Consider the following 25,616-nt stretch of genomic DNA (forward strand, 5'->3'; position numbering starts at 1 on the left):
TAGTGGAGGCCAACTGTGTGATCAAGGGTATGACCTGGCAACTCGGATACGTCGTAATGGAGGGGAACAAAGACGTGTACGAGCCGGCGCTAACCCCTTTGCACAGGATGACATGCACTACAGTGATGCTACGGGTAGTGGGTTTGGTAATAGGATGGGTCGTCAAGCCACAGCTTTTTTAGGGGGACCCAGCGCCCTGTGGCCAACAGTGTAGCCAAAGATGGTTCTAAAGGGGCACGAATATTCAAGCCCAATGGAGTCCGTCGGAGAAGAAATTGACGTAAGCGCAAGGGCTGAGATATGCCAGACATTGGCTATATTAACATGCAGGGTGGCAGCAATAGGCTAAAGTGGGAAGAGATAGAAGAGCAGTTGAGGCAGGAGGAGCTAATGGTATATGGGGTTGTGGAGACACATCTTCGGGACATGGAGCAACCACAATGCAGTCCGGGCTACGTATTAGAATATTGCAATAGAACAGAAGGCAGCAAAAAGTGGTGTGTAATTGGTGCATTCATACATTAAAGTATAGGTTGGCGAAGAGTCAAGCAGCGATACATGGAACATTTATGGTTAATAGGAAAAATAGCTGGGCATGTGACACTCCTTGGTTTGGTGTACTTGTGAACGGGAGCAAATGCCAGAGAGAAAAACCAGGCAATGGTGGATTGTATATCAAAGGACACTGAGGAATTAGGAGAAGGGTGCGAGATATTTATACTAGAAGATATAAATGGGTATGCTGAACTAACAGCAAATTATCAATGATATGTGTGAAAGGCATAATTTGATCATTTGCAACAGTACTGAGAAGTGTTAAGGGGAAATATTATAGGAGGTAGGAAGGCTGCAGTCGACGATAGATTATGCAATAATGTCACAATGGTTGTAGGATAGGATAAGTGAAATGCACATAGAAGAATGTGGCTCTAGAAGTCTGGGTAGTGATCACAAACGTATCAAGCTAAGTATTGGAAGAGCAGTGAAATTGCGTATGGAACAAGAGGAGCAACTACAGAAAGACTTTTATTCAGAGAGAAAAACAGAAATGGCTACTACACAAATCCAAAAAGTAATCACTTTTGATAATAAAACAGTGCAGACATACACGAAACAAATTAGACTGAGCTAGAGCTTGCTAAGGCACGTTACAATTCACCCTGGAAAAGAAGGCACAAACCCAAGAGTTTGTGGGCTGAGAAAGTTAAGAGAGCGACAGTAAAACGCCAGAACGCCTCTAGGCAACATTGACAAGCAGCGGCGTGAACCGACAGATGATGTTAGAAGAAATTGGGATATCCTTCCAAGGTTTAGAAGGGAAGCATCTCTTCTGATCGATGGAAATATTGGTCAAAAGGGGACTCAGTGGCTGGCGGAAGTATATAAATAGGATAGAAAGGCAGCTGCAAAATTTCGGAATCATCTTAACTCCCTAAGAAATGGGACAAGCCTAGAGAAGAGATTTATAACTACAACTCAAGGGTCTAGCCTAGAAGTGGACGAAGCTATTGAATATATAAGAAAACAAGGGTGACAGAAACAATTCAACAAAGAAGTGCCTTATGGGCCACAATAGACAAGGATGAATCAAGTGGCGTAATGGCTCCATTTTCACACCGAGAGTGGGAAAGGGCTGAGAAGAGGCTTTTTAATAGTACATCAATAGGCCCAGATGGCATTTCAGTTATGCCAATAAAGACATTGGGTCCAAAGTCTAAACAGACTTTGAGAGAAGCAGTGTGCAAAACAATTATTGATGGTGAAGTCCCTGATGGATGGAAACTCAGCAAGATGAGCATAATAGTGCCACAAGGTAGTAGTGGGATTGGGGCATAAAGCGGTAAAGGGTCCCTGGCTAAAAGAGAAGACTACGAAGTGGATAGAGACTGGTTCCAGCCCGCCAGTGCGCCAGGCATTGTCATCGCGTGTAATCGTTGTAAATATCTGTAAATATACGTTTTCTTGTAAGATTATTGGTGGAGGTGCTGGGTACGCCTGTCTGGCTTTTCCGGCAAACCAACAGGGAACTTCGGAGTGGTCGCCACCTTCATTTTTCTGCAATGGCTCAACAGGCCCACCCACAAGAGCAACAGCAGCCACAGCTGCTGCTGCAGCAGCAGCACCAGCACAAGCAGCACCAGCAGCTGCCTCCTCTGATTCTCCTGCCTCCACGAGACCCCGGAACCTTCTCGGGCACAGGCAAGGACAAGGTGAATGTTGAAGATTGGGTCGCTTTGTACGAGCGCGTGAGCGAATACTATAGGTGGGACCCTACGTTGATGCTGGCCAACGTTGTATTTTACTTGCGGGATACGGCGCTCACCTGGTATGAGACGCATGAGTCGGAGTTGACCAGCTGGGACGTTTGCAAACTGAAGCTTCTCGAGTTATTCAGCAGGCCATTTGGGCGACAGCAGGCCGCGAGGAAAGACCTGGAATGTCGCGTGCAGACATCGACAGAATCGTATGTATCTTACATACAGGACGTATTGGGCCTCTGTCGAAAGGTGGACGAGAACACGAGCGAAACTGACAAAATCGCTCACATATTGAAGGGAATTGCCGATGACGCGTTCAATCTGTTGATCGTTAAAGATTGCGCCACCGTCGACGCGGTTGTGAAGGAGTGTCAGCGCTTCGAGCACGCCAAGAACCGTCGCATAACCCGCCAGTTTGCGCGTCTGCCTAATACTGCAGCCACTTCGACCTGTGAAGACAGCCCCAAGTTCACGCAAGCTACATCGTTCGAAAATGTCACCCGAATCGTTCGTCGCGAACTCGAAGCAATGGCTCCTGCAGCCATCGCCTCTGACGGTCCTCAAGACAACGCATCCACCGTCTCCCTCATCCAAGCCGTCGTTCGCCAAGAAATAGGAAATCTCGGCATCACACCTGTTTGCGCTGTTCGCACCACCGAGAGCTCGGCTTCTGTTAACCAGATTCCGGTGTACCCTTCACGCTACCCTTCCCGCTACCGGAACCCTGCTGAATGGAGAACGTCGGATGATAGACCAATCTGCTTTCACTGCTCTCGCGCCGGCCACATTGCACGCTACTGTCGCAATCGTTGGTCATCCAATTCATCTTGGAACACTGGGACATGGCGCCACTTTCAAGGCAGTTCTCGCCGCTTTTCTACTCCGTACGATCCACAGCCTGCTCCTACTAACGTTCAGGGCCGAAGGTTCAGCCGGTCGCCATCACCCCAAGGCCGCCGATCTCTCTCGCCGATGATTTCTCGATCCAGGTCCCCTGCACGACCTGGGCCCTCAACCTCGGGAAACTAGACCATGCAGCTCCCGGAGGTGACGCTGCATTAACGACCCATTCTGCAAATCCTCTGTTGACGATTCCTACACGCCGCAATATTTTGGACCTTTTGGTGGATGACGTTACCGTTACAGCCCTGATAGACACTGGTGCACAAATTTCAGTCATGAGCGCTGCTCTCTGTACTAAACTGCGAAAAGTGATCACGCCTCCTATTAAGTGTGCAGTAATGCTTGCCGATGGGAGCACATCTGCCGTTCTCGGCATGTGTACCTCTCGCGTATGTATTGCTGGGCGCCAGACCGTCGTATTGTTCACCATGCTTGAGCAGTGCCCACATGACGTGATTCTTGGCCTCGACTTTCTCTCTGCGCACTCCGCCCTTATCGACTGCTCGACGGGTCTTCTTCAGTTGGAACTGCCTTTTGACGCCGCTGTTGCCCATGACGCTCAAAGTCGCCTTTGTGCCACCGAGTTCCTGCATCTTCCGCCGCAAGCCGCGACTTACGTGCAGCTCGTGTGTGATCCGCCTGTGCGCAATGGTGAATATGTCGTTTCACCTATTACCGACGTTGTGCTAAAGCACTCCATTGCTGTCCCGCACACCGTGGTGAGAGTATGCCACAATCAGACCTATCTGTCTCTTTTGAACTTTGGTTTCTCCACGCATGTGCTGCCTGCTGGTATTAAACTAGGCGTCATGTCGTCGCTGCAAGAGTGTGATATTTCTGAACTGTCGGCTCAGCAACCTACTCCGCATGTCAACTTGCTCACTGCGCCCAACCTGTCAAGCATTGACATTGCCAAAATGATAGCGCCAGATCTTTCGCCCTCCGAAGCACAAGACCTCCACCGTCTGTTGACATCCTATGCGGACATATTCGATCTTGACAACCGCCCTTTAGGCCAGACATCAGTTGTGACCCATCACATCAACACCGGCGATGCCAACCCAATTCATCGCCGCCCTTACCGCGTCTCCGCCGCCGAACGCTCTGTCATCCAGAAAGAGGTCGAGAAAATGCTCGCCAAAGGCGTCGTCGAACACTCATCTAGTCCGTGGGCATCCCCGGTAGTGCTTGTCAAGAAGAAGGACAACACATGGCGGTTTTGCGTCGACTATAGACATCTCAACAAGGTCACTAAGAAGGACGTTTACCCTTTACCAAGAATAGATGACGCCCTTGACTGCCTTCATGGCGCAAAGTTTTTCTCGTCCATTGACCTTCGATCTGGTTATTGGCAGATCGCTGTTGACCCACGGGACCGAGAAAAAACAGAATTTGTAACCCCCGATGGGTTATATCAATTTAAAGTAATGCCGTTTGGGCTTTGTACTGCGCCGGCCACCTTTGAGCGCATGATGGACTCCCTTCTGCGCGGCTTCAAATGGTCCACTTGCTTATGCTACTTGGATGATATAATTGTTTTTTCACCGACGTTCGCAAGCCATCTAGAGCGACTGTCCAGTATTCTCCAAGTTTTTCGCAACGCTGGCCTCCAGCTGAACTCTTCCAAATGCCGTTTCGGCCGTCGCGAAATAACTGTACTTGGTCACCTCGTTAACGCATCTGGGGTACAGCCCGATCCGGACAAAATTCGCGCATTGACTCAATTTTCCGTGCCCTCTTCTCATAAGGATGTCCGGAGCTTCCTTGGTTTGTGCTCCTATTTTCGCCGCTTCATCCGAAATTTCGCCGATATTGCGCGGCCTCTCACCGAGCTTCTTAAAAAAGACGTCCCATTTACTTGAAATTCGCCTCAGAGTGCTGCATTTTCGGCGCTCATTGCAGCCCTCACGACTACGCCAATATTAGCCCACTTCGATCAGACTGCCCCGACAGAAGTTCGTACGGACGCGAGTGGCCACGGAATTGGTGCTGTTTTAGCTCAGCGTCAGCATGGACGTGACTGTGTCATCGCCTACGCCAGCCGCCTTTTATCACCTGCCGAGAGGAACTATTCAATCACCGAAAGAGAGTGTCTTGCTCTTGTTTGGGCTGTCGCTAAATTTCGCCCGTACCTCTTCGGCCGCAGTTTTACTGTTGTAACAGATCATCATGCACTCTGCTGGCTTTCCTCGCTAAAGGATCCCACGGGACGTCTCGGTCGTTGGTCTCTACGCCTCCAAGAATACACCTTCTCGGTTGTGTATAAATCTGGTCACCTCCATCAAGACGCCGACTGCCTGTCACGGTATCCAGTGGATCCACCAGACGCCACAGAGAGAGCTACGGAGGGTTGCGTCTTATCAATATCAGACTTTCTTGATATCGCTTCCGAGCAACGCCGCGACCCGGATTTACTTCCCATCATAGAAAGCCTGAGTTCCGCTACTCCACCCACTTCTCTGAACTTGTATTTCCTTCATGAAGGAGTTCTCTACCGCCACAACATGCGCCCTAACGGCCCTGACCGCCTTCTCGTCGTGCCTTCCCATTTGCGTGTAGATGTTCTCCGACAGCTTCACGATGAACCTGCCGCTGGTCACCTGGGAGTCACTCGCACTTATGATCGCGTCCGGCGCCGTTTTTTCTGGCCACGCCTATATCGCTCTGTGCAAAAGTATGTTGCCAGCTGCGACCTTTGTCAACGTCGAAAACGACCAACATCGCTTCCAGCTGGCCTTCTTAACCCTATTGAGATCCCTGCTGAACCATTCTACCGCGTAGGGCTCGACCTTCTCGGGCCATTTCCCACTTCTGCATCCGGGAACAAATGGGTTGCCGTGGCGACCGACTACGCGACACGTTATGCGATCACCCGCGCTCTTCCAACCAGCTGCGCTACCGATGTCGCCGACTTTCTGCTACATGACATCATATTGCATCACGGCGCTCCTCGACAGCTCGTTACTGACCAAGGCCGATACTTTTTATCTCGCGTCGTCCAGGATATCGTACGTTCCTGTTCCACGAACCACAACTTCACAACGGCATACCATCCACAAACTAATGGACTTACAGAGCGCCTGAATCGCACTATCACGGACATGTTGTCAATGTATGTTTCTCCAGACCACCGTGACTGGGACGCAACGTTACCCTACGTCACCTTCGCTTACAACTCCTCCAGACATGACACCGCAGGCTATTCCCCGTTCTACCTTCTATATGGACGGGAACCCTCTCTGGCTCTTGATACACTCCTTCCCGCTGGTTCAAGCTCCCCTGTCACATACGTCCGCAATGCCATAGAGCGAGCCGACGCAGCACGACAGATTGCCCGAGAACGACTCATGCTTTCTCAAGCCTCTCAGAAAGATCGATACGATCGTCACCACCGTGAAGTTTCGTATGCACCAGGTTCTCTCGTACTCTTGTGGACCCCATGTCGTCACATCGGCCTCTCAGAAAAACTTTTATTTCGCTATGACGGACCATACAAAGTCCTTCGCAAGATCACCAACCTCACCTACGAGATACAGCGAGTCGTCGACGAAGCGCACTCAATGCCACCACCATCCACTGTTGTGCACGTCGTAAGACTGAAGCCTTATGTGTCACCCAACACTCCCCTTTCGTGACAAGCGCTGGGTCGGCGCTTTAACGCCGCGGAGTAGTGCCACAAGGCAGTAGTGGGATTGGGGCATAAAGCGGTAAAGGGTCCCTGGCTAAAAGAGAAGACTACGAAGTGGATAGAGACTGGTTCCAGCCCGCCAGTGCGCCAGGCATTGCCATCACGTGTAATCGTTGTAAATATCTGTAAATATACGTTTTCTTGTAAGAATATTATGAAGAAAAGCGGGACAAAGCTGACATAAATAACTACCGTTCTGTAACAGTGACATCAGTGGTCGACAGGCTGGCGATGCAGTATATAAATGAAAGAGTACACACATGAATAGAGAACGAGGGGGTGCTGAGAGAACTGCAGAATGGGTTTCGGAAACGCGGAAGGTTGAAAAACAATGTGCTCACACTGACGCAGTGAATCAAAATAGCAGAATAGGAACACAGGCCCCTCTGGCTATCATTTCTGGAAATCAAGGAAGCGTACCATAGCGTGGTTCAAAAGGACTTGTGGGTAATACTGCACACACTAGGTGGGACAGATGGAGTCACTAATCTTTTAAACAATATCTCTAAAAGTAACAAGGTAGTTATAAAGTAGAAAAACAGGTATCCAAGCCCACAGAGGTGAAACACGGGCTTAGGCAGGGGTGTCCCCTGTCACCCTTTCATTCATGATGTACCTACAAGGATTAGAGGCCAAATTAGAGGGAAGTGGAATTGGCTTCAACCTCCCTTTCGTCAAAAGGGAAAACTCATCGAACAGGTACTACCAGCATTGATGTACGCAGATAATATAGTGCTAATGGCCAACAATAAGGAAAATTTGCAGAGATGGATGGACATCTGCCGTAATGAGGGAGATAGTTTATATTTAAGATTCAGTAGGGAAAGATCAGCATTCATACCTAAACGATAATAAATGTAGTGAGCGAAGGATACGGGTTGTCACGCTAGAGATAACAGATACATACAAATATATAAGCGTATGGACAAGCAATAGCACCGAGTACCTAAGGGAACACGAAATATACGTAACGACATAAGGTAACAGGAATTCAGTAGTGATGAGAAATAGGGCACTGTGGACTAACAATAGGTATGATGTTGTTAGAGGATTGTTAATATGGAAAGGGGTCACGGTTCCTGGTCTGACGTTCGGCAATGTGGTCTTGTGCATGAGGTCAGATGTTAAAGCAAGATTAGAAATTAAGGAACGTGAAATAAGTAGGCATGCGTTAGAATCTCATGGGAATACACCAAATGAGGGGGTACAAGGTGATATGAGATAGACATAATTTGATGGCAGGGAAGCTAGCAGCAAGACAAAAATTTGTGAAGCGATTGAGAGAAATGGGGGAGAAGCGTTTGGCTAGGAAGGTTTTAAGCTACTTGTACATGAAAAAAGTCGATACAAAATGGATGAAGCGAACCAAAAAATTGATGGGTAAACTTTTTGAAAACAGCAGGGGGCTATCAGTTAAAGAACTATCAGTTAAGAAGAAGGTGTAGGCAATGGAAACCAATATGTGGAGAATTGGCGTGATTAAGAAGTCCGCACTAGAAATCTATCAAACTTTTAAACAGGAAGTTGCCAAAGAAAGGATGTGTGATAATACCTGGCGTAGTTCTCTACTGTTTGAGGCCAGGACGGGAGTATTGTGGACTAAGACATATCGTGCCAAGTGCGAAGTGGTAGACATGGTATGCAGTGCATGTGGAAAGGAGGAGAAAACTGGCGAGCACTTGGTAATATACTGTAAAGGGCTTCACCCCATAGTTCAGGATGACGACGCAGAGTTTTTCAAAGCACTAGAGCTTAGGACAAGGAGGGCAAAATACACTTTAAGCGGGTAGAAAAAACTAGAAGGAGGTTATCTGATTGGTGGCTAAATTCAAGGCACGAGTGAAAATTAAACACTTCCCTGCAAAGTATCAATCCTGAACATCAATATTTAAAAGAAAAAAATAAATCTAGTTTTTGGTTCACTAAGCATTACGGCTAGGTGGCCTTAGCCGCCGCCTGATTTAAAGGGAACAGCCATATCAATACATCCATACATTCAACTGGGCACTTAATCAAGCATGACGCTGGACGCTGGTACCCAGTGGCGCTAGTTTTTTGCAATAGGGAGGAGATTGATTCCACGAGAGATACAAAAGCGCAGTACACTTGATATCTTCAGTTTCCCTCGTAATTTTGTATATTATACCGGTCAGGCTAATAGCGCGAAACCACATTTTGTTTTAATAACATTGAACCAAGAAAAGTCGAGACGAATCATCGTTTGAGAACGGCCATTTTACAAGGAGTGCGTTTTTGCTAGTTTTTGGCCATGCTGGCTGTTATGCAAGTTATATATCACTAGAATTCTGCATAGGGCAAATAAAGACAATGGATAAATTGCTCACCTCAAGTATGTTTATAATATCTCGAACATGCTGTTTTCGACACTTGCTCATTTTCGGGGAGTGATTTCTGCCTTTGTGAAGGTGATAGCTTGTTCCTATTTGCAGCACAAATACTCTTTTACACGAATAATATATCCGGGCCTTAAATTTCTCTAATATTTTGCATTATTAGCTTTTGTAGCTAGAAACACAAAAAACTTTTGGTCAATTCAGATTTTTAAAATAAACAAACTCCACTCTCAATTTCGCTCACAATCAGTTAAATTGTTCTGAGAGGACTGCGCAAATATATCCCAAAAAAAGAACAACTTATTGCGCCATTTGCTTTGAAACAAACTTACAAATGCTCCAACATTTTGTTTCTAGAGCGTGCTCACTACCACGTAAATGACATATGTTGTGCCAAGAAAATGAAGTAGTGCGCTTCATTTTCACCAATCATTTTCCGAAATAACAGTATTAAGGTATTCCTAGCTAGTGTGAAGTATTTTCTAAAAAAATCACCCGTTTATAAAGCGCATTTGGGCCGTTCGCGATGACGCTTGTCTTCGTTATCATTCAGTCCAAAGGCAGCCTTTTCGGTTCTACACTGCTTTCTTTTCATTTTTTCGGCTAGAACGAAATTTATATCTGGAATACTAATACGTGAACTTTCCTAATTAGTTTTATATCATATGTTGTGCTTTCCCTGAATTCAAAAAGGTTGGTATAAAAACACATGTTCTCTTCAGGAAACGAACTTCTAGAAAGCAGTTATTGAGAAGTCGAGTTTTGGTGGCACAAAATTGTACACTTTTAAGCCAGATGCCATTAGCAGTGCTTAAAACGTACATTTACATGATTACGTGCATCTCAATGACAGTAGTCCTGGCAACGGACGAAGCATGCTATGTGTGATTTTCACTTGGTTCGCATTGGCACACACACCATGACGGCATGCCTTTCTCGGGTACCAAGAGTTTCTACTTTTCATTTTTTTATTTACAGAAGCAGTCAATATTGCAGATAGATCCACTGAATACATCAATTTTCTTTGGTTTGCCTTCTAATTTCGCAATCAATTCAATTGCTGACTGTAGTGTATAGTGCGTTCTCACGTAGCGTAAGCTACTCTTCCTACAGTCAGGCGTGGAGCACGGGCACTCAATTTTTCGAACAACCTTACATATACGGTGCGCATTCGAAGAACTGCTCGGGCTCCACTTCCCAAAGAAGAATATATTATGCAACGTATACGCACTATACGCCCAAGCATTCTGTGCTGCAGAGTGAAAAAGTCGGATGAAGCTTGCGAGGTGGTTGTCGTCAAGTGGCAATGTGGTGCTTGTCGGTCGGCACTGTCGCCGTTTGTGTACTTCTAATTTATAACAGTGCCAGATGGTAACCGTCATCTACACAGTTTTTTATTAGGCTTCATCAGGTTTTTTTAACAAGTTTACTGAAACAAAAGACAAATACATAGCCATGGAACAGTGCACTCTGCTCGTTTACGAGCATTACAATAATGTCGCTATCTAAAATTCACGGAAAGAAAACTGAGCGTTGGAAAATTAGAAAGCTTTCATTTTAGTACACGTGCGCAATGAACACGAGAATAAGTAGCCACACAAGGATTGTTGATTGTCCTGTGTTTCGGTTGCTGCTTCATACCCCTATATTTAAATTTTTGCGCAAAATCGTTAATATGTATATATAAATACAAATCGATTGAGAACTCGTGTTATTTTTAAATAAAACTTCACACTAGCAGAATAAACGTTATTACTGTATTATTGAAAAATCACAGAAGAAAAGTATGCTATTGTGCTTTATAGGCGCAAGAGATGTCATTTACGCGGTGAATAACAAGTTCTGAAAACACAATGTTTGAAATTTTGGTCATGTTTGAAAAGTTTGGTCACATAAAATTTACCATATAATACTGAAACTTTTTTTCGAATAATATAGCGCTGTTCTCTCAGAATAACCTCAACAGTTTCAGCGAAATCGAGAGTGAGTTTCATTTTCATAGATCTTTATTAGACCAACAGTAATGGTTTGTTTGATTATTCTGGTCAAAAATGTATTACTTGGAAATTACTGGATAAAGGTATATACAGAGGAACACTGTTCACATAAAACACAATTATAGCTGTGAATATGAACATCCTATGGCTTTCGCTGAAGCAGGTATTCTGCCCGAAACGCGAGGCAGTTTCAAAAGCACAGTGCTTCGGAATGTTTAAAAAGAGCCTAGGTTGCACATAACCGAAAACATAAGGTGAGCTATTTCTCTAATACTTTTATTTCCGCTTCGCAGAAGTGAAAAAGAGGCATTACCCATTGAGCCACTAAGGAGCACACGTGCTTTACAGAAGTATTGAGCTTGGATTGCTAATAGCATGGCAGCAACCTTGCGTAACATCACCCTTCGTCAAATGGCCGTTGTCACCTGGTGATACTTCTCGATTTTTCAACACTATTGTTTTATTTGAAATGAAAATGTGGTATTGCGCTGCGCTAATCTTTCATACAGCAATATTATACCGAATTTCGAGGAAAATCAGCGACATAAAGTATACCACCTTGATGTCTTCGTCGCTTGTACATCATGTGATGGTATCGGGGCAGAGGGTGGGTGATATTCTCGATTTTGGCGCGATTTTTCTTAAAAAACCCTGGAAGCAAAAACGACTGAAACCTGCTTTAACCTGTAGGAAGGCTTTTTTTATTTTTGATTCTTCGTGCTTAAGAACAGCATGCCTTAACTCCGATTCTTGAGGCGTTTTGCAACTGGCGTCGTGTTTTCTGCCGATATTTTTCCTCTGTTGATTCAACAGTTTCCCCAAAACTTTACGGTGTGTTTTTCATGAAGCCAGGTAGAGCGCTAATAATGTAATTGGCAATTTAGTTACAGTGTGTTATGCGCCATTTACGAGGTATTTTTTCCGACGTTTTCGCTTTCTCAGGTACAGATGTACTTATACAGTGATGACACATTTTGAAAAACACTGGCCAGAGTGTGAATGTGCCATTCTTAGTATCAGTGAAGTCACCAAGAAACGGTTCCACGAAGTTCAATACGTTGCACGATCAGCTGTAGCATAATGTTTTAAGCAATCTGTTTTAGGCAGCTTGGTAACGAGAAATTTAGGTATAGGCAAGTTGAGTCAGTAGCTTGTGGCGAGACAAGGCTTCATCAATGCAAGGGCTTATGCCGAAAATCATGCTTACAAATAGCAGCTCAAGAACAGCACTCGAAGAACTTTGTACAAGGTTGGGTTCAATTACCGCTTGATTGCAATCGTGTTCTAAGACAATGCATATCTAAGATAATTTTAGTACTTGGTTATTTTTAGAGCCCACCAAAAGCCATTCCTACCTAATAATTGGCAGAAAAAAAAACGCCTGATGAACAATTTTTATGTGCCGAAAAAGATACCTCTATTGTTTAGCCTGATGATATAATCAAGAATCAAGAGCTCCTGCTGGTGGTCTGTAGCATGCTAATATTAAAAAGAAATTACCGCTTGATTGCAATCGTGTTCTAAGACAATGCATATCTAAGATAATTTTAGTACTTGGTTATTTTTAGAGCCCACCAAAAGCCATTCCTACCTAATAATTGGCAGAAAAAAAACCACCTGATGAACAATTTTTATGTGCCGAAAAGGATACCTCTATTGTTTAGCCTGATGATATAATCAAGAGCTCCTGCTGGTGGTCTGTAGCATGCTAATATTAAAAAGAAATGCGCCACATAACATTTGAATGCATGGGCTCTTGATATAGCGGTATTTGTCAAGTGGTGCCTCTGTTGGTTTCTTTGTTAGGACAGCTACATCTCCGTCCTTGTGTGCTCTACCTCTAAGATCAATGTTTTAACATAGTGGGATTACTAGGTCGTCTGTAGCTTTATTATGTAACAATACCTCCGTAATGAGAGTCCCATGATCGAGAGTAGTGAAGAAGCACCTGAACATCCATGGAATTTGCCCTGCTGATGACTTGTGCGTCAGGGAACTGTGGATTGCGTTGTCAAAAATAACGACTCATTATAATAAAATCGCGTGATGTTTCGTTGCATATTGGAACATTTGGCACTACTTTCTTAGGTTTTTTAACACGAAGTAGTCTTTTTTCTGGGTTAACCTCGGCTCGGAACTGTTGTAGGCCCATGTGTTCTGATTTGGGTGCACGTTAAATAACCACAGATGGTCAAAATTTCCGGAGCCCTCCACTACAGCGTCTCTCATATTCATATGGTGATATTGGGACGTTAAACCCAACATATCAATCAATGGGTCTACCTCGACTTCGCTGATGTCATTCCGTCAGAAATATGACATCATAAAATATATATCAATAGATAGCGAAGAAAACCTCCCCCACCTCGCCGACGGAAATCGTAAGTAAACGTCATTGCCTTTCTTTCACCGAGTGAGGAGGCCGTCATCATCACACATTTGCCTTCTCGATCATGGCCATCGACTTGAGAGGCACCCAACGAGTAAATGGTCCAAAGCGGGAACCAAACGTACGGGTCAGTATGGCGCCAGCGTTCTAGGCTCGGCGTGGGCGTGTCAAAGCGGGGTCTCGAGCACACGTTTTTATGTTCTTGAGAGGCGTCCAGCCAGCGAATGGTCGAGAGTGAGGTGTGAGCTCACGGGAAAGTGGTCCGCAGAGAGGAGAGAGAGTGGACAGTGAGAGAAGAAGCACTGAAGCACTGCACCTACTCTCTCCTACACTCTCTCGCACCACGTGCTCCGGTTGCTAGGGATGAGGATAAGCGCGTGCGCCCGCAGCTGTTGTTATGGCTCGAGACTAAGAGCGAAGAGATAAAACCTGCCGGTGGGCGGACGCGGCGTACAACGCTGGATGCCTGACAGAGCCTCAATGAGAAATGAATTCGCATTTTAAAAACTAGAAAAAAAAACGGGAAAGACTGCGCTGGTCTCTGTGTCTTTACCGTATTTGTCCTGATGTGTGTGCACTAAAGCTTCAATATGCAACAAAACCAACTAGCCCATTTTTCTGTTTTACTGAGAAAAAAAAAGAGCTGTCGTGGGGCGTCTAGCTTTTCAATGAGCGCGCGCGGTGCTCAATACTACACCTAGAAGCATCGGGCACTTCTCAGAGGTTCGAACCTTTAGCGTATTTTCGTCTTCAGTAGGAGAAGCTGCAAAGGTTGTTACGTTGTTTGCGCTCTCAAGGTCGTCGCCTCTAGCATTTCGATCAAGCCACCTCTACAGAGCGTGGTCTCTCCGGCGCCCGCGCTTATCGGACCTATCAAATGGAAGAGCACAAAGTTGACTTCGCTCAGGACCACTGCCGCGTCTACGAAAAGAACACGCGGCTCGAACCTGAAGAACTGAGGTTTGTGAGAGTTGCTCTTGTTTGTCCTGTGTATACTTGAGCATTCGTTTCGCGAGTCTTGCTTTCTATTTGAATAGCGCACTTCAAGTGTGGAGTTGTGACAGTTGCTATTCCGCGCACGTCTTTTGTATCCTCATTGCATCTGTGCTTTCTGCTTGAGTTGCCCTGCCGCGGTGGTCTAGTGGTTAAGGTACTGGGCTGCTGACCCGCAGATCACGGCATCAAATCCCGGCTGCGGCGGCCTGCATTGCCGATGCAGGCGGAAAGGGTGTAGGCCCGTGTGTTCAGATTTGGGCGCACGTTAGAGAACCCCAGGTGGTCTAAATTTCCGCAGCCCTACACTTTGACTCTCTCATAATCATATAGTGGTTTAAGTACGTTAAACCCCACATATCAATTAATTATACTTGAGTTGTGCACTGCAAGTTTTGATGTGGTTGTCGTTTCTCACGTGATTCAGTAATATTTTGCTGTATCATTGATTCCAGTGTTCTTGTGGCGAAAGATTGCAAACAACACTCAACTACTTCAGTGAAGGCCAGATTCAGTTTCGTGTTGTACTGATTCCTAGAAAAGGGATCAACGTGATTTTTGCCTACGTAGTGTTCTCCGGGCATTATATGTTGACTTCTGCTGGAAAACAGAATTTGGACATTTCGGTAGAAGGTAGCGCAATGTGTGGCTATATGCCTTTTTGCCCCCTTTACCCTATGTATTTGTTGCTCGAAAGCAAGGATAGTCAAATGACATAGGTGTTGGTAAGAAGTGAATTCGATGAACTTGGTGCGACTTGCTTAGCACGGCCTTTACTCCGGTTTCCTCAGAGTTACTAAATGCGAGCCACTGACCTTCCGCAGTCTGTTCGCGGCAGAGCATTTCACCAATTTTCGTATGCAACTGCTGGTTTTTGCTACACATCGCAACAGGTTTTACATCGAACGTGAACCACATTCGAGAATTGACTTCATATATCTTAACGTTTATTATTTACATGCTTGATATTTAGCGGTGTTTACCTAAAACAAATAGTAATCGTACTCACAGTAACTGCAGAAGCATCAACAGTGCAACAAAGAAGAAGCCTTTCATTTAGTTGTAGTCTGCAAACTTTTTACCTGACAAAAGGGGAATGGCGTTCCCACCTTATATACTGCTTGAGGTTACTTAGTAGTGCTGCTTAACCACAGTAACGTCCACTGACAGCTAAACAAGGTGTTCCTAAACTAGGCATTTGCGAAGTTGCTACTGACGTAAGTACATGCGTTTTCTTTCTCAATTGAAGAGTCAAGATCCGTTGATTGTTTGGGATTGGTTATGATTGTTTATGATTGGTTCTGTTTTATGATTAGTTATGTATATTTCGCCAAGTTGACAGCAGTGTGGGGTACACTAGTGATATTTAGACTTGAATTAGGAAAAAGAAAACGTCGTAAAATCAAGCTCTCATTTAATTTGTCAAAATTTTTTAAAAACCTCAGGAAGGACCTTGAGTGAACCATGATGTCTCACGTCAGCATGTGTACGTTACATATCCAATAAACTGTCTTCTCTAATTGTGAGTCAGTATTTCTACCACGTCAACACGCAATAATACACTAAAATTGTGCAATCTGACCTAACAGTCAGTAAAAATTCACACAAGTAGCACAAGTAGCAACGATTGGTAATTTTACAATGGTGCTGCAACAGCGTTACGGTAATGAAGCACGTTGTTTTATTGCACATTTTTTCTTTTCGACTTGTATTATCACCAGATCAGTATAGGTCTACATATGCTATTATATGTTTTTGTAAGTTTCGCGCTAGTGGAAATGCAGCTGCACTGTTTCTAATTTAAATACGCGTTCTTTAGCTTACGACTGCTACAAACTGCCCAGTATGTTACCATGGAAGCTAGATGCAAAGTACTGAAGGCACCGGTGTATATGTTAGGGCTCGAAGTTTTTGGATTTTAGTATATATATACTGCTTTTGTACTTTCTCTCTTTTTTTGCTAATCATTTTTTAATTCGAAAGAACCTTGTGTGTACAATACGTTGTCACCTTTTGAGTCTGTATTGTCACTATATAATATTTCACCTAGCACGCGGAAAGCTTGATTACCGAGTCGCCGGAACATGCAGTAGCCTCGTATGCAATGGAAAGATAAGACCACCACAGTAGCTCTCGGCTTGATTTAACGCCCTAATAAGCTGTTATCGGACATCGAACAATATTATCACGTTCACATTGGCTTCAGCTTTATTGTTTCAAGCTTTTTTGACACAAATGTTTTCCCCACACCCGGGACTTGTGACTCAAAAGGCGTCTAGAGTGAACAGGACAGCGCCGACAAATTTAACCCAGTGGTTATAGCCTAATCGTTAATCTATTGTCAAGTTGCATGTCAACTATGCCGAGGACTGCTTAGCCTTTTAATCTTGCTTCTAACACGCATGAGGTGCCCACCACTGGTGGAACCAGTTTGATGCATGCGTGACCCTTGTCTGATCTACGGGAAAGAAATTCACCGTAGAAGGGCATGGCATCCCGCCATCTCCCTATGAGGGCTGAGCATCTGCAGGACGGAAGGCCCCGCATTTCCCTAATACGCACGGCTGAGATTGCAGAGAGGAAAGCAGAAGCAGACACAATATGTCCAAATTAGCTGCAGAACCTTTTCACGGTCGCGCACTTTAGAGGGAGAACGCTACCATGTGCGGGGAAATAATGACAATGGAGTTAAATGCAAGCTATACGAGATCGTCCCGCCATGATGGTGAAGTGGCTGAGGTACTCGGCTGCTGATCCGCAGGTCACGGGGTCAGATTACGGCTGCGGCCGCTGCGTTTTCGATGGAGGCGAAAGTGCTATGGGCCCATGTGCTCACATTTGGATGCATGGTAACGAACCCCAGGTGGTCGAAATTCCTGGAGTCTTCTGCTATGGTGTCTCGTAATAATTAGGTGGTTTTTGAATGTTAAACTCTACATGACAATCAATCAAGCTATACGAGATCCACCTCAACGAGGGCGGGGAGCACCGCAGCACAGGCGGAAAGATGTTACCCACGACATCTTCGTCTGAGACAGCCCCGTGGATGTGTGACGGCATATCATCAACAGCAAGAACTTGCAAGCCCTCTAGACTAAAGAAATCAATGACGATGGTATGAATATTGTGGCCTCTGACAGATAAAGCGCGTATGATTTCGTCAAGCGTAGCCCTGCCTTTATTATTTATTTTATTTATTTATTTATTTATCTAAATACCTTAAGAGCCCAGAGGGCATTACATAAGGGGGGATACATACAAGAGGTTACTATAGCATCAGTAAAACAACATGTCAGGGAGTAATACTAGTAATCAAACTGACCGATAGCCCAAGCAACATTACTAATAACACAATAAGCAAAAAACTCAGTAAGCAGCTCACCATAACAGGAAACATATTTCAAGAAATAGCAATAAACATTCTCTAAGCATGCGTTACACATTAAATGTCAATGGTGGTTACAAATTATTGTCAACTTCTAAGTAAGTTAGTACTGCAGACTGGAAAAGGGAGGGTTCTGTAATAGCAACGATGTTTGAGGGCAGCGCGTTCCACTCGTTAATGGATAACAGCAAAGGTGAAAATTGGTATTTCTTAGTGCGTGAATATATTGGATTGACCTTATGTGCATGACCAACGCGATCAGAAACGTAGGGAGCCGGGTGAATGAATGATTGGGAGAATGACGAGTCACTAAGATAAAAGCTATGAAAAAAACATAGGCGGGACAACTTTCTGCGCGTGGCAAGCAATGGAAGGTTCAGAGAACGCTTAAGACATGTTACGCTTTGGTGGCGAGAATGACAGGAGGTGATAAACCGAGCTGCTTTATTTTGTACCGATTCTAGCATATCAGATAACATTGCCGTGTGTGGATGCCAGATGGTTGACGCATACTTTAGTGAAGGCCTGATCAGAGCTTCATAAGCGTGAAGTTTAGTTTTCAAGTTTGCGCATCTGAGGCGGCGTTTCAAAAGATCGAGTTTTTTTGATGATTTGCTGGTGATGTATTCAATGTGACTCTTCCTAATGTTAGAATATGGCAGTTCTCTAATGTTAGAAACTACTTACACAGTCTTATCTATCATAAGTGAACCCCGTTACGCAAGCGTCGGAGCACATATCAGGGATGCGGCAAGCCGAGGCATAGTTCGCACGTATTCCTGCTTATTCCCATTGTGGACAATTCAAGACATGTCGACAATAGAGCAACCTGCAAGCGCAGGAAGCGCATCGTTGTCGATACTTTTGTCATTGCTTTCATATCATCTATCTTGTTTTTCGATGCTTTCTAGAACTAGACCTACACGACTTCTTACACTTTCATATACTTTTCTACGCTATTAGGCAAGTCGTATATGTTTTTATTAGCACATATATCCAACTCCTGCACGAAGAACACAGTGTGCTGCTATATTTATACACAAAAGTTTTATTTACTATTTCAAAACGCGAACGAAATATAATACAGCTTGAAAGGCAGCTGCAGTCTATGCTTTGGCAGCTATAAACATCTCGCGTTTACTTTTCATGCACTTCAACCACCCTCGACATATACGCCCAATGTACCAGTGACATAGAAGTACCCGATTAGTTTTCAAGGCAGGAGTGCAGAACTCATCAGCTGACAGGAAAAATAATGTAGGAGGGCGACCACTCGAAATCAGAAAAACTATGACAGTGTGGTCACTTGGAGTCAACAGTGTCTAAATTGAACGAGCCAGGAAACGTTAGTAGGAAGAATAAACTCGTAAGTAGTTAGGTCATCCTGTGCACTAAGCTGGGCTAAGTTCGCGAAGTTAGAAGCTCGAAGCCCGGACATTCTCACTTTGTAATTATAGAGTGATAAACAGTTCAGAAAAGGCCAGTGGAGCTACGATCAATGTGAAGTAGAGAGCTGTAAAGCTGTCTGGTGGTATTTTTAAGTGCTAATAAAATACAACGCAACCCTCTACCTGGAGACGGCGCAACTTCCTAGCATGCAATGACGAATTCTGCTTCAATGCAGGCGTCGGACAATTCTCAGTTGTACATTTGCTTCAACCCGTGATAAAGCAACTGTGAAAGACACAAAAAGGCAAAAGAAAAGGTCTGGTGTGCGGCCTCACTGATGTCCACCTCTCGGTAGTGTACTTGCTCACCAGAGCAGGATTGGACAGCAGGATACTGAAGCAGTACTTCGCCACTACTTGCCTTATGAAAGTGCCATTTAGCCCTTGTCCACGTGTTCCCAGCGGCTGTGAAGCAACTGTACAAAGCGGTGGTCAGACCGGCGACGCAGCTGAGGGTTTGAAGAATCTCTTGGTCTGAACAGGCCACCATTATACTACTGAACTTGGCTCTAGAACGCTATCTAACTGTACTATTCGAGAAACAAGAAGGTGTCAAAGTGGATCTTATGGGGCTCAGCGCAATTCAAAGAGAACAAGTGACAGCACTGAAGAACGGACACGTCCCATGCCTCTGTGCATTAGTCGACTGAAAAGAACTACGGCTGCAATTTCTTATGCGTAAAAATATCGCTGGCAACACAAACGAATAATATACTATCAGTAAGAGGGTGACAAGTATTATAATTAAGTTTACTAACAGGCACAAGATGAAGGTGGTACTGAGCTACGCGCCAACAGTCAGCAAATCATAAAGACACAGTATACTATTTTGATGCGCGACCTCAATGCCAAAGTAGGCAAAAAAGAGGCCACAGGTGTTATAGTGGCGGCGGTGGGGGAAGAATATAGCATCGGCTCTATAAATGCCGGAGGGGGTTATTAGTAGGTTTGCAGAACACATACATTTACGGATCTCAAATGCCTTCTTCGGAAAACGGGCTAACCTGAAGTAGACATGGAGAAGCGCTAATGGCGAAACTAAAAATTCGGCAGATCCCACGTACTTGGCAAATGACGTAATGCAAAGAATTCGGATTGAAGGTGGCCTTGTTGCAACTTTTTAATTGCGCGACAGGTCATGAAATGACGCTAAATAAATCAACAAATATTGTACCATATATCTGACAAGTTGCAGATGTTTACAAAACCAGTTTTTTGCATTTGCGCAAAGACGCCCACTGGAACATGCGTATTAGCAATACCTAACGCTCCTATGTGGTGCTGATACTCGCGAAGATGCTGGCCCCGGACTCTGCTACCTAAATCAACTTCAGTGCATGGCAACTAACCACAATTGATGTTAAGTCGACATGACGGTTGTATCAAAGGAGCACATATGTATTCTTTATAAAATTGGGTAGGCAGCACTTGAACTACTAGTGACGTTTCGTGAAGACTAGCTTGTATTTGAAAACCAGTTCCGAGACCTGACGTACCTTTGTGGTAAAATGCTTTATTGCCACGCAGAACACTTGGGTTTGATTCCAGCTTAGACCTTGACATTTAATCTTTGCATTTGCCGGGTTGACGCTACCGATGTCGGGTACTTCTCAACGGTTGGGTGTAAAATATGCCCATGTGTGCTTTCGTCGTTCCTGTGTAGATGCTATGCGTCAATCACTGGTAGCACATACCCACATACCAGTGGCACCTACCCACCCGTGGGATATGTGCCACTGTCTGGCGAGAAGCGTTTGACGACGTACGCGACGGGGTTGTAACAGTAATCATGTCTTGGCCTGAGTAATCATGTCTTGACTGCGTCATAATCGTCAAACCATTTTACCCTGCCATGCTACTTTTGATTCACGTTAAGTTAATGAGGTGGCCACGAGAGCACTCAAACCTAAGCGGCTAGATAAATGGATGCGCTCCATGTTGCTGAAGTTCGCTTAAAAATAATATAGACTGCATTCTGTGCGCACACCTAGAATTGTACAGGATGTAGAAGTAATTCACAAAGTTTAATACAGTGACCACAAATTTGCAAGAACTTGTTTTCACCTAGTTTCAAAAAAGCAAATACATAAACTGGTAAGCAAGAATCCAATTATTGAACAAGCGGTGAGAGGGAAAGTACAGTGATTCAGGTTTCGCTTCACAATAGATTCGAGGTTGTAAACGACGTAACGGACCTTAGCATTGACTCAATTTAACAATATTCTTACTAGTAACATCAAAGAGTGTAGAATGGAAGGCGGAGGTAGAGCCACTAGACAGGACACTGGCAAATTAACCGAAGAGACGGATAATTTTGTTGAGAGAAGACAAATAATGAAATTCTCAAATAAAACCAACAATATAAAGCTAGCGAAGCTTTTCACGTTAAGAAATGGGCGCCGGGTAGCGGACATCAGGAGGTATAACGTGGAGAGCTATGAGAGGACTGTAGAAAACAACGAAATCATAAAAAAGCGAGGGCAAACATGTACATAGGTTAAAATATGATGTATGCAATAAGTGATAAGGAAGACAATGTCATAACCAATATGCCTATGATAGTTTAGGTGGCAGAGGGCTTCTACAGAGAGCTTCACTCAAGTGAAAACAACCAGGATGATATCGTAAGAAGCAGTAATAGCCAAGACGAATTACACATTCTACCAGTAACGACAGTGGATGTAAGGAAACCTTCAGTAGGAATGCATAGAGGCCAAGCCACTGGTAAAAGTAAGGCAACAACAAAACTGCTGAAAGATGGCGGAGATATTGTGATAGAAAAACTGGCCACCTTATATACCAAGTGTCTCTTCACGGGAAGGGTAAGAAAACCTTGGAAGAGTGCAAACATCATTTTATTCCATAAAAAAGGATACACCCATGACTTGGCCAATTGCAGGCTGGTCTGCTGACTGTGCATTTTTAAGAAGCTATTTCCTAAATAATAGCTACTGGAATCAGGGAGACATTACAGTAACAATAGGCCATATTCCTACTGTCATTATGTAATAGAAAAATGCGTCGAATACAACACGCCCTTATTCATAGTCTTAGAATATTACGAGAAGGCATTTGATTTATTCGAGACATCAGCAGTAATGCAGGCACTACGGAATCAAGGCATCAAAGAACCCTACATCAACATATTGGAAGAAATCGACAGTGGATCCACAGGCACCATAATTCTCCCTAAAGAAAATTTCAGAATACCAATAAAGAAGGGTGTAAAGCAGGCAGACAAAATATCTCCAGTACAATTCACCCCGTGTTTACAGGAGGTTTTCAGGACCCTAAATTGTGAGGAGTAAGAATACGAAATAAGGTAGAGAATCTTATTAACCGGTGATTGGCTGGTGACACTGCCTTGATGAGTAACTGATGGGAAAAATTAGGGCTCGTGAATACTGAACTTTACATGGAAAGCAGAAGAGTAGGTTCGAAAGATTTATGAAAAAAACTAAAGTAATGTGACAGTCCAGGCAGAAAACAGCACTTCGTGATAGGAAAAGAGAGTCCAGAAGTTCTGAATTATGTGTACTTAGGAAAGATAGAAACCGCGGATTCGAATCATGAGAGTTAAATACCTAAGAGATTAAGCATAGGGTGGATAACATTCGGCGAGCATTATCAAATCATGAATAATAATCTGCCACGAACCTTGAAGAGCAAGGTATTTAGCAGCTGCAACTTGCCGGTACTTACCTACAGAGCACAATACTGGAGGATCACAAAGGAGGTACTGCTCAAATTCAGGATGACGCAGCGAGTGAAGGAAAAAAAATGATGGGTTGAACCTTAAGAGACAAGAAGAGAGCGGAGTCGGTCAGGAACAAACCAGGTTGATCGTATCATAGTTGAAATTATGAATAATAAAAGGACATTGGCCTGGCAAGTAGCATGTAGGCAGGATAAGCGATGCTCAATATTGGTAACTGATTAGGTTTCCAGACAACGCCAATGCACGAATGGGAGGCAGAAAGTTAGTGCAGCGGAGGAGACTGGGTTGATTGGCGGATCATAAAAGAGGTCTTTGCTCTGCAGTGGGCGTTAGCAGACTGATGATGATGATGACGATTATGATGATGGAAGTTCACCACTCTCTCACTCTTTCAGATGCTTGAGTGAAAAATGTCACGGCTTGTTTACGTTAACACCAAACCAGACCTCTGCTATGCCCACTCATGAACATAAACTTTGCGCATATGCCGCGATATTTTTCTTTCTCATAGGTTGCGTCATGATGATGGGGTGAAGGCCCGAAAACAAGTTCTTATCGTTGGTCCAAAAAAACATGTCTGCACTGCGCCGAATGCTGCCTCCGGTCTCGTATCGCAATGCACGTGGCACCTACGTTTTTGTCAAAGTTATTCTCTTCATTTATTTCTTTCGCCCCCTCCCCTAGTTTAATGGTACCATTCAACCATCGCTTAATGTTCATCATAGTCACTGGGAGCCTGTTCAAGTGACCTTCGTGTGTGAGAGTCTTTCGCTAATTCGTTCAACATACATTCCAAGGTACTCAAAGCACCGTGCGTTAGAAAGCCATCACGTGACATTTTTCGAATTTCGCGCACTTTCAACAAACCATGGAAGAAAATTAACCAGCGTTTTTATCGTTCAGTATGTTGTAAGTTATGTTATTTCTGAATAAGAGATACAAGTCTTGTGTTGAAAATTTTTCACTTGTGTCATTATATAAAAATTTCACTAAATAATCTTTGTTAATGGCCGTGCGTGGCAGGTAAAAACAGTATTCTGACGTGCTACATACAGCTAAGAACAATACTGCGCTAGCTGGAGAAGTGTAGCACTCATTTTTTTTATTACTTAGTGCTTTTTAGCTTAAACACAATGTATTACGCGTTTGTGTCTTTGAGCACTCTGGCTGAGCGTCAAGGCCAAGTTCATATCGAAGCGGCTGGTCGAGTATGAATGGGCACTGCCATGTTGATTTATAACTAGATTTACTGGTGCCTACTTATATGACAAAAAATGCGACGTAATTGCGCTGAAAAATAAAATTTATTTATTTATTTATTTACAGTACCTACAGCGCCCGCAAGGGGCATTAGTGTAGGGGGGAGATAACGATTTCGAAATGCAGAAAGGCGACAGTCCATTAACACTGAGTTGAACATAAAAAAATACAGATACATAATAAAGCATCCAATGGTGGTGTAATAAACATTGACGTGTGTGAAGGTACAGCAGCAAGAAAAAAAAGAAATATATATATATAATGCATACGCACACACATATATTGCCACCTGGCCATGAACTGCGGCGAGCACGAGCCCGCATCGAGGAGAAAAACGAGGAAGAAGTTGTTGGGCTAGCGCGCTCTCGCCGAGGCTTTTGTTTTTTGGTTGTGGTGTCCCTGACCTGCGCCTCTGTGACTACGCGGTATTCTTTACCTGAAGTCCCTCTTGTTCACGCGCGACAACTGGTGGAGTCGCTGGGTATTCCCAGTCAATGATCCAAACGCCTCCTGGGAGCCCTATACCCGCAGTCGCAACACCTGTCCACCGGGCCAGCCGGAGAATCCGAGGATTGTCCCCCGAGCGTGAACCTCTACCGGAGATGGCATCAACTGCACCACCCCAGAGCGGTACGGAAAATATTCCGATGGCTAATTACACGCTGCAGAAGCCACGAGTGCCGAAGGTGTTCCGTGGCTCCATGTTGGAGGATGTTGTGGACTGGTTGGCTCACTTTGAACGCGTTGCGGCTTTCAACGAGTGGACCGACGCCAACAAGCTGCGGAATGTATATTTCAGCCTTGAGGACGGAGCTCGTACTTGGTACGAGAACCGCGAACCCTTCTCATCGTGGACGATGTTTTGCCGTCAGCTGCTGGCAAGTTACGCTGACCCCCATCGCCGTGAACGAGCGGAACGGGCCATCCAATCACGCATCCAAATGCCGAACGAGAGCGTGATGGCGTACGTGGAGGACATGACGAGCCTTTTCCGTCGCGCTGACCCAGGTATGGGAGAAGACAAGAAGTTGCGCCACCTAATGCGAGGAGTTAAGGAGCAACTCTTCGCTGGTCTCGTGCGAAGTCCCCCGAATACTGTGGCAGAGTTTTTAACTGAAGCAACGACAATGGAAAACATGCTGCAGCAGCGATCAGCTGTGTACGACCGCCACGTGAATGTTGCCTCGCCGGTGGACCAGATTGGAGTTGCGGGGAGTAACGTC

At 44.6% G+C, this 25,616-nt stretch overlaps 1 protein-coding gene across 1 annotated transcript in view; it reads right to left on the bottom strand.

Moving 5' to 3' along the window:
• The window catches only part of LOC142803422 (uncharacterized), a 94,524-nt gene extending 78,863 nt beyond the window's left edge, over positions 1-15,661 (bottom strand). The window contains exon 1 of the mRNA XM_075888542.1: positions 15,592-15,661. Within this exon, the coding sequence (XP_075744657.1) occupies positions 15,592-15,638 (47 nt within the window). The 5' untranslated portion in view covers positions 15,639-15,661. The remainder of the gene's footprint in view (positions 1-15,591) is intronic.
• Positions 15,662-25,616: the final 9,955 nt, after the last annotated feature.

The sequence above is a fragment of the Rhipicephalus microplus genome, chromosome 3 (genome assembly GCF_043290135.1).
Source record: "Rhipicephalus microplus isolate Deutch F79 chromosome 3, USDA_Rmic, whole genome shotgun sequence".
Classification (NCBI taxonomy): Eukaryota; Metazoa; Arthropoda; class Arachnida; order Ixodida; family Ixodidae; genus Rhipicephalus; species Rhipicephalus microplus.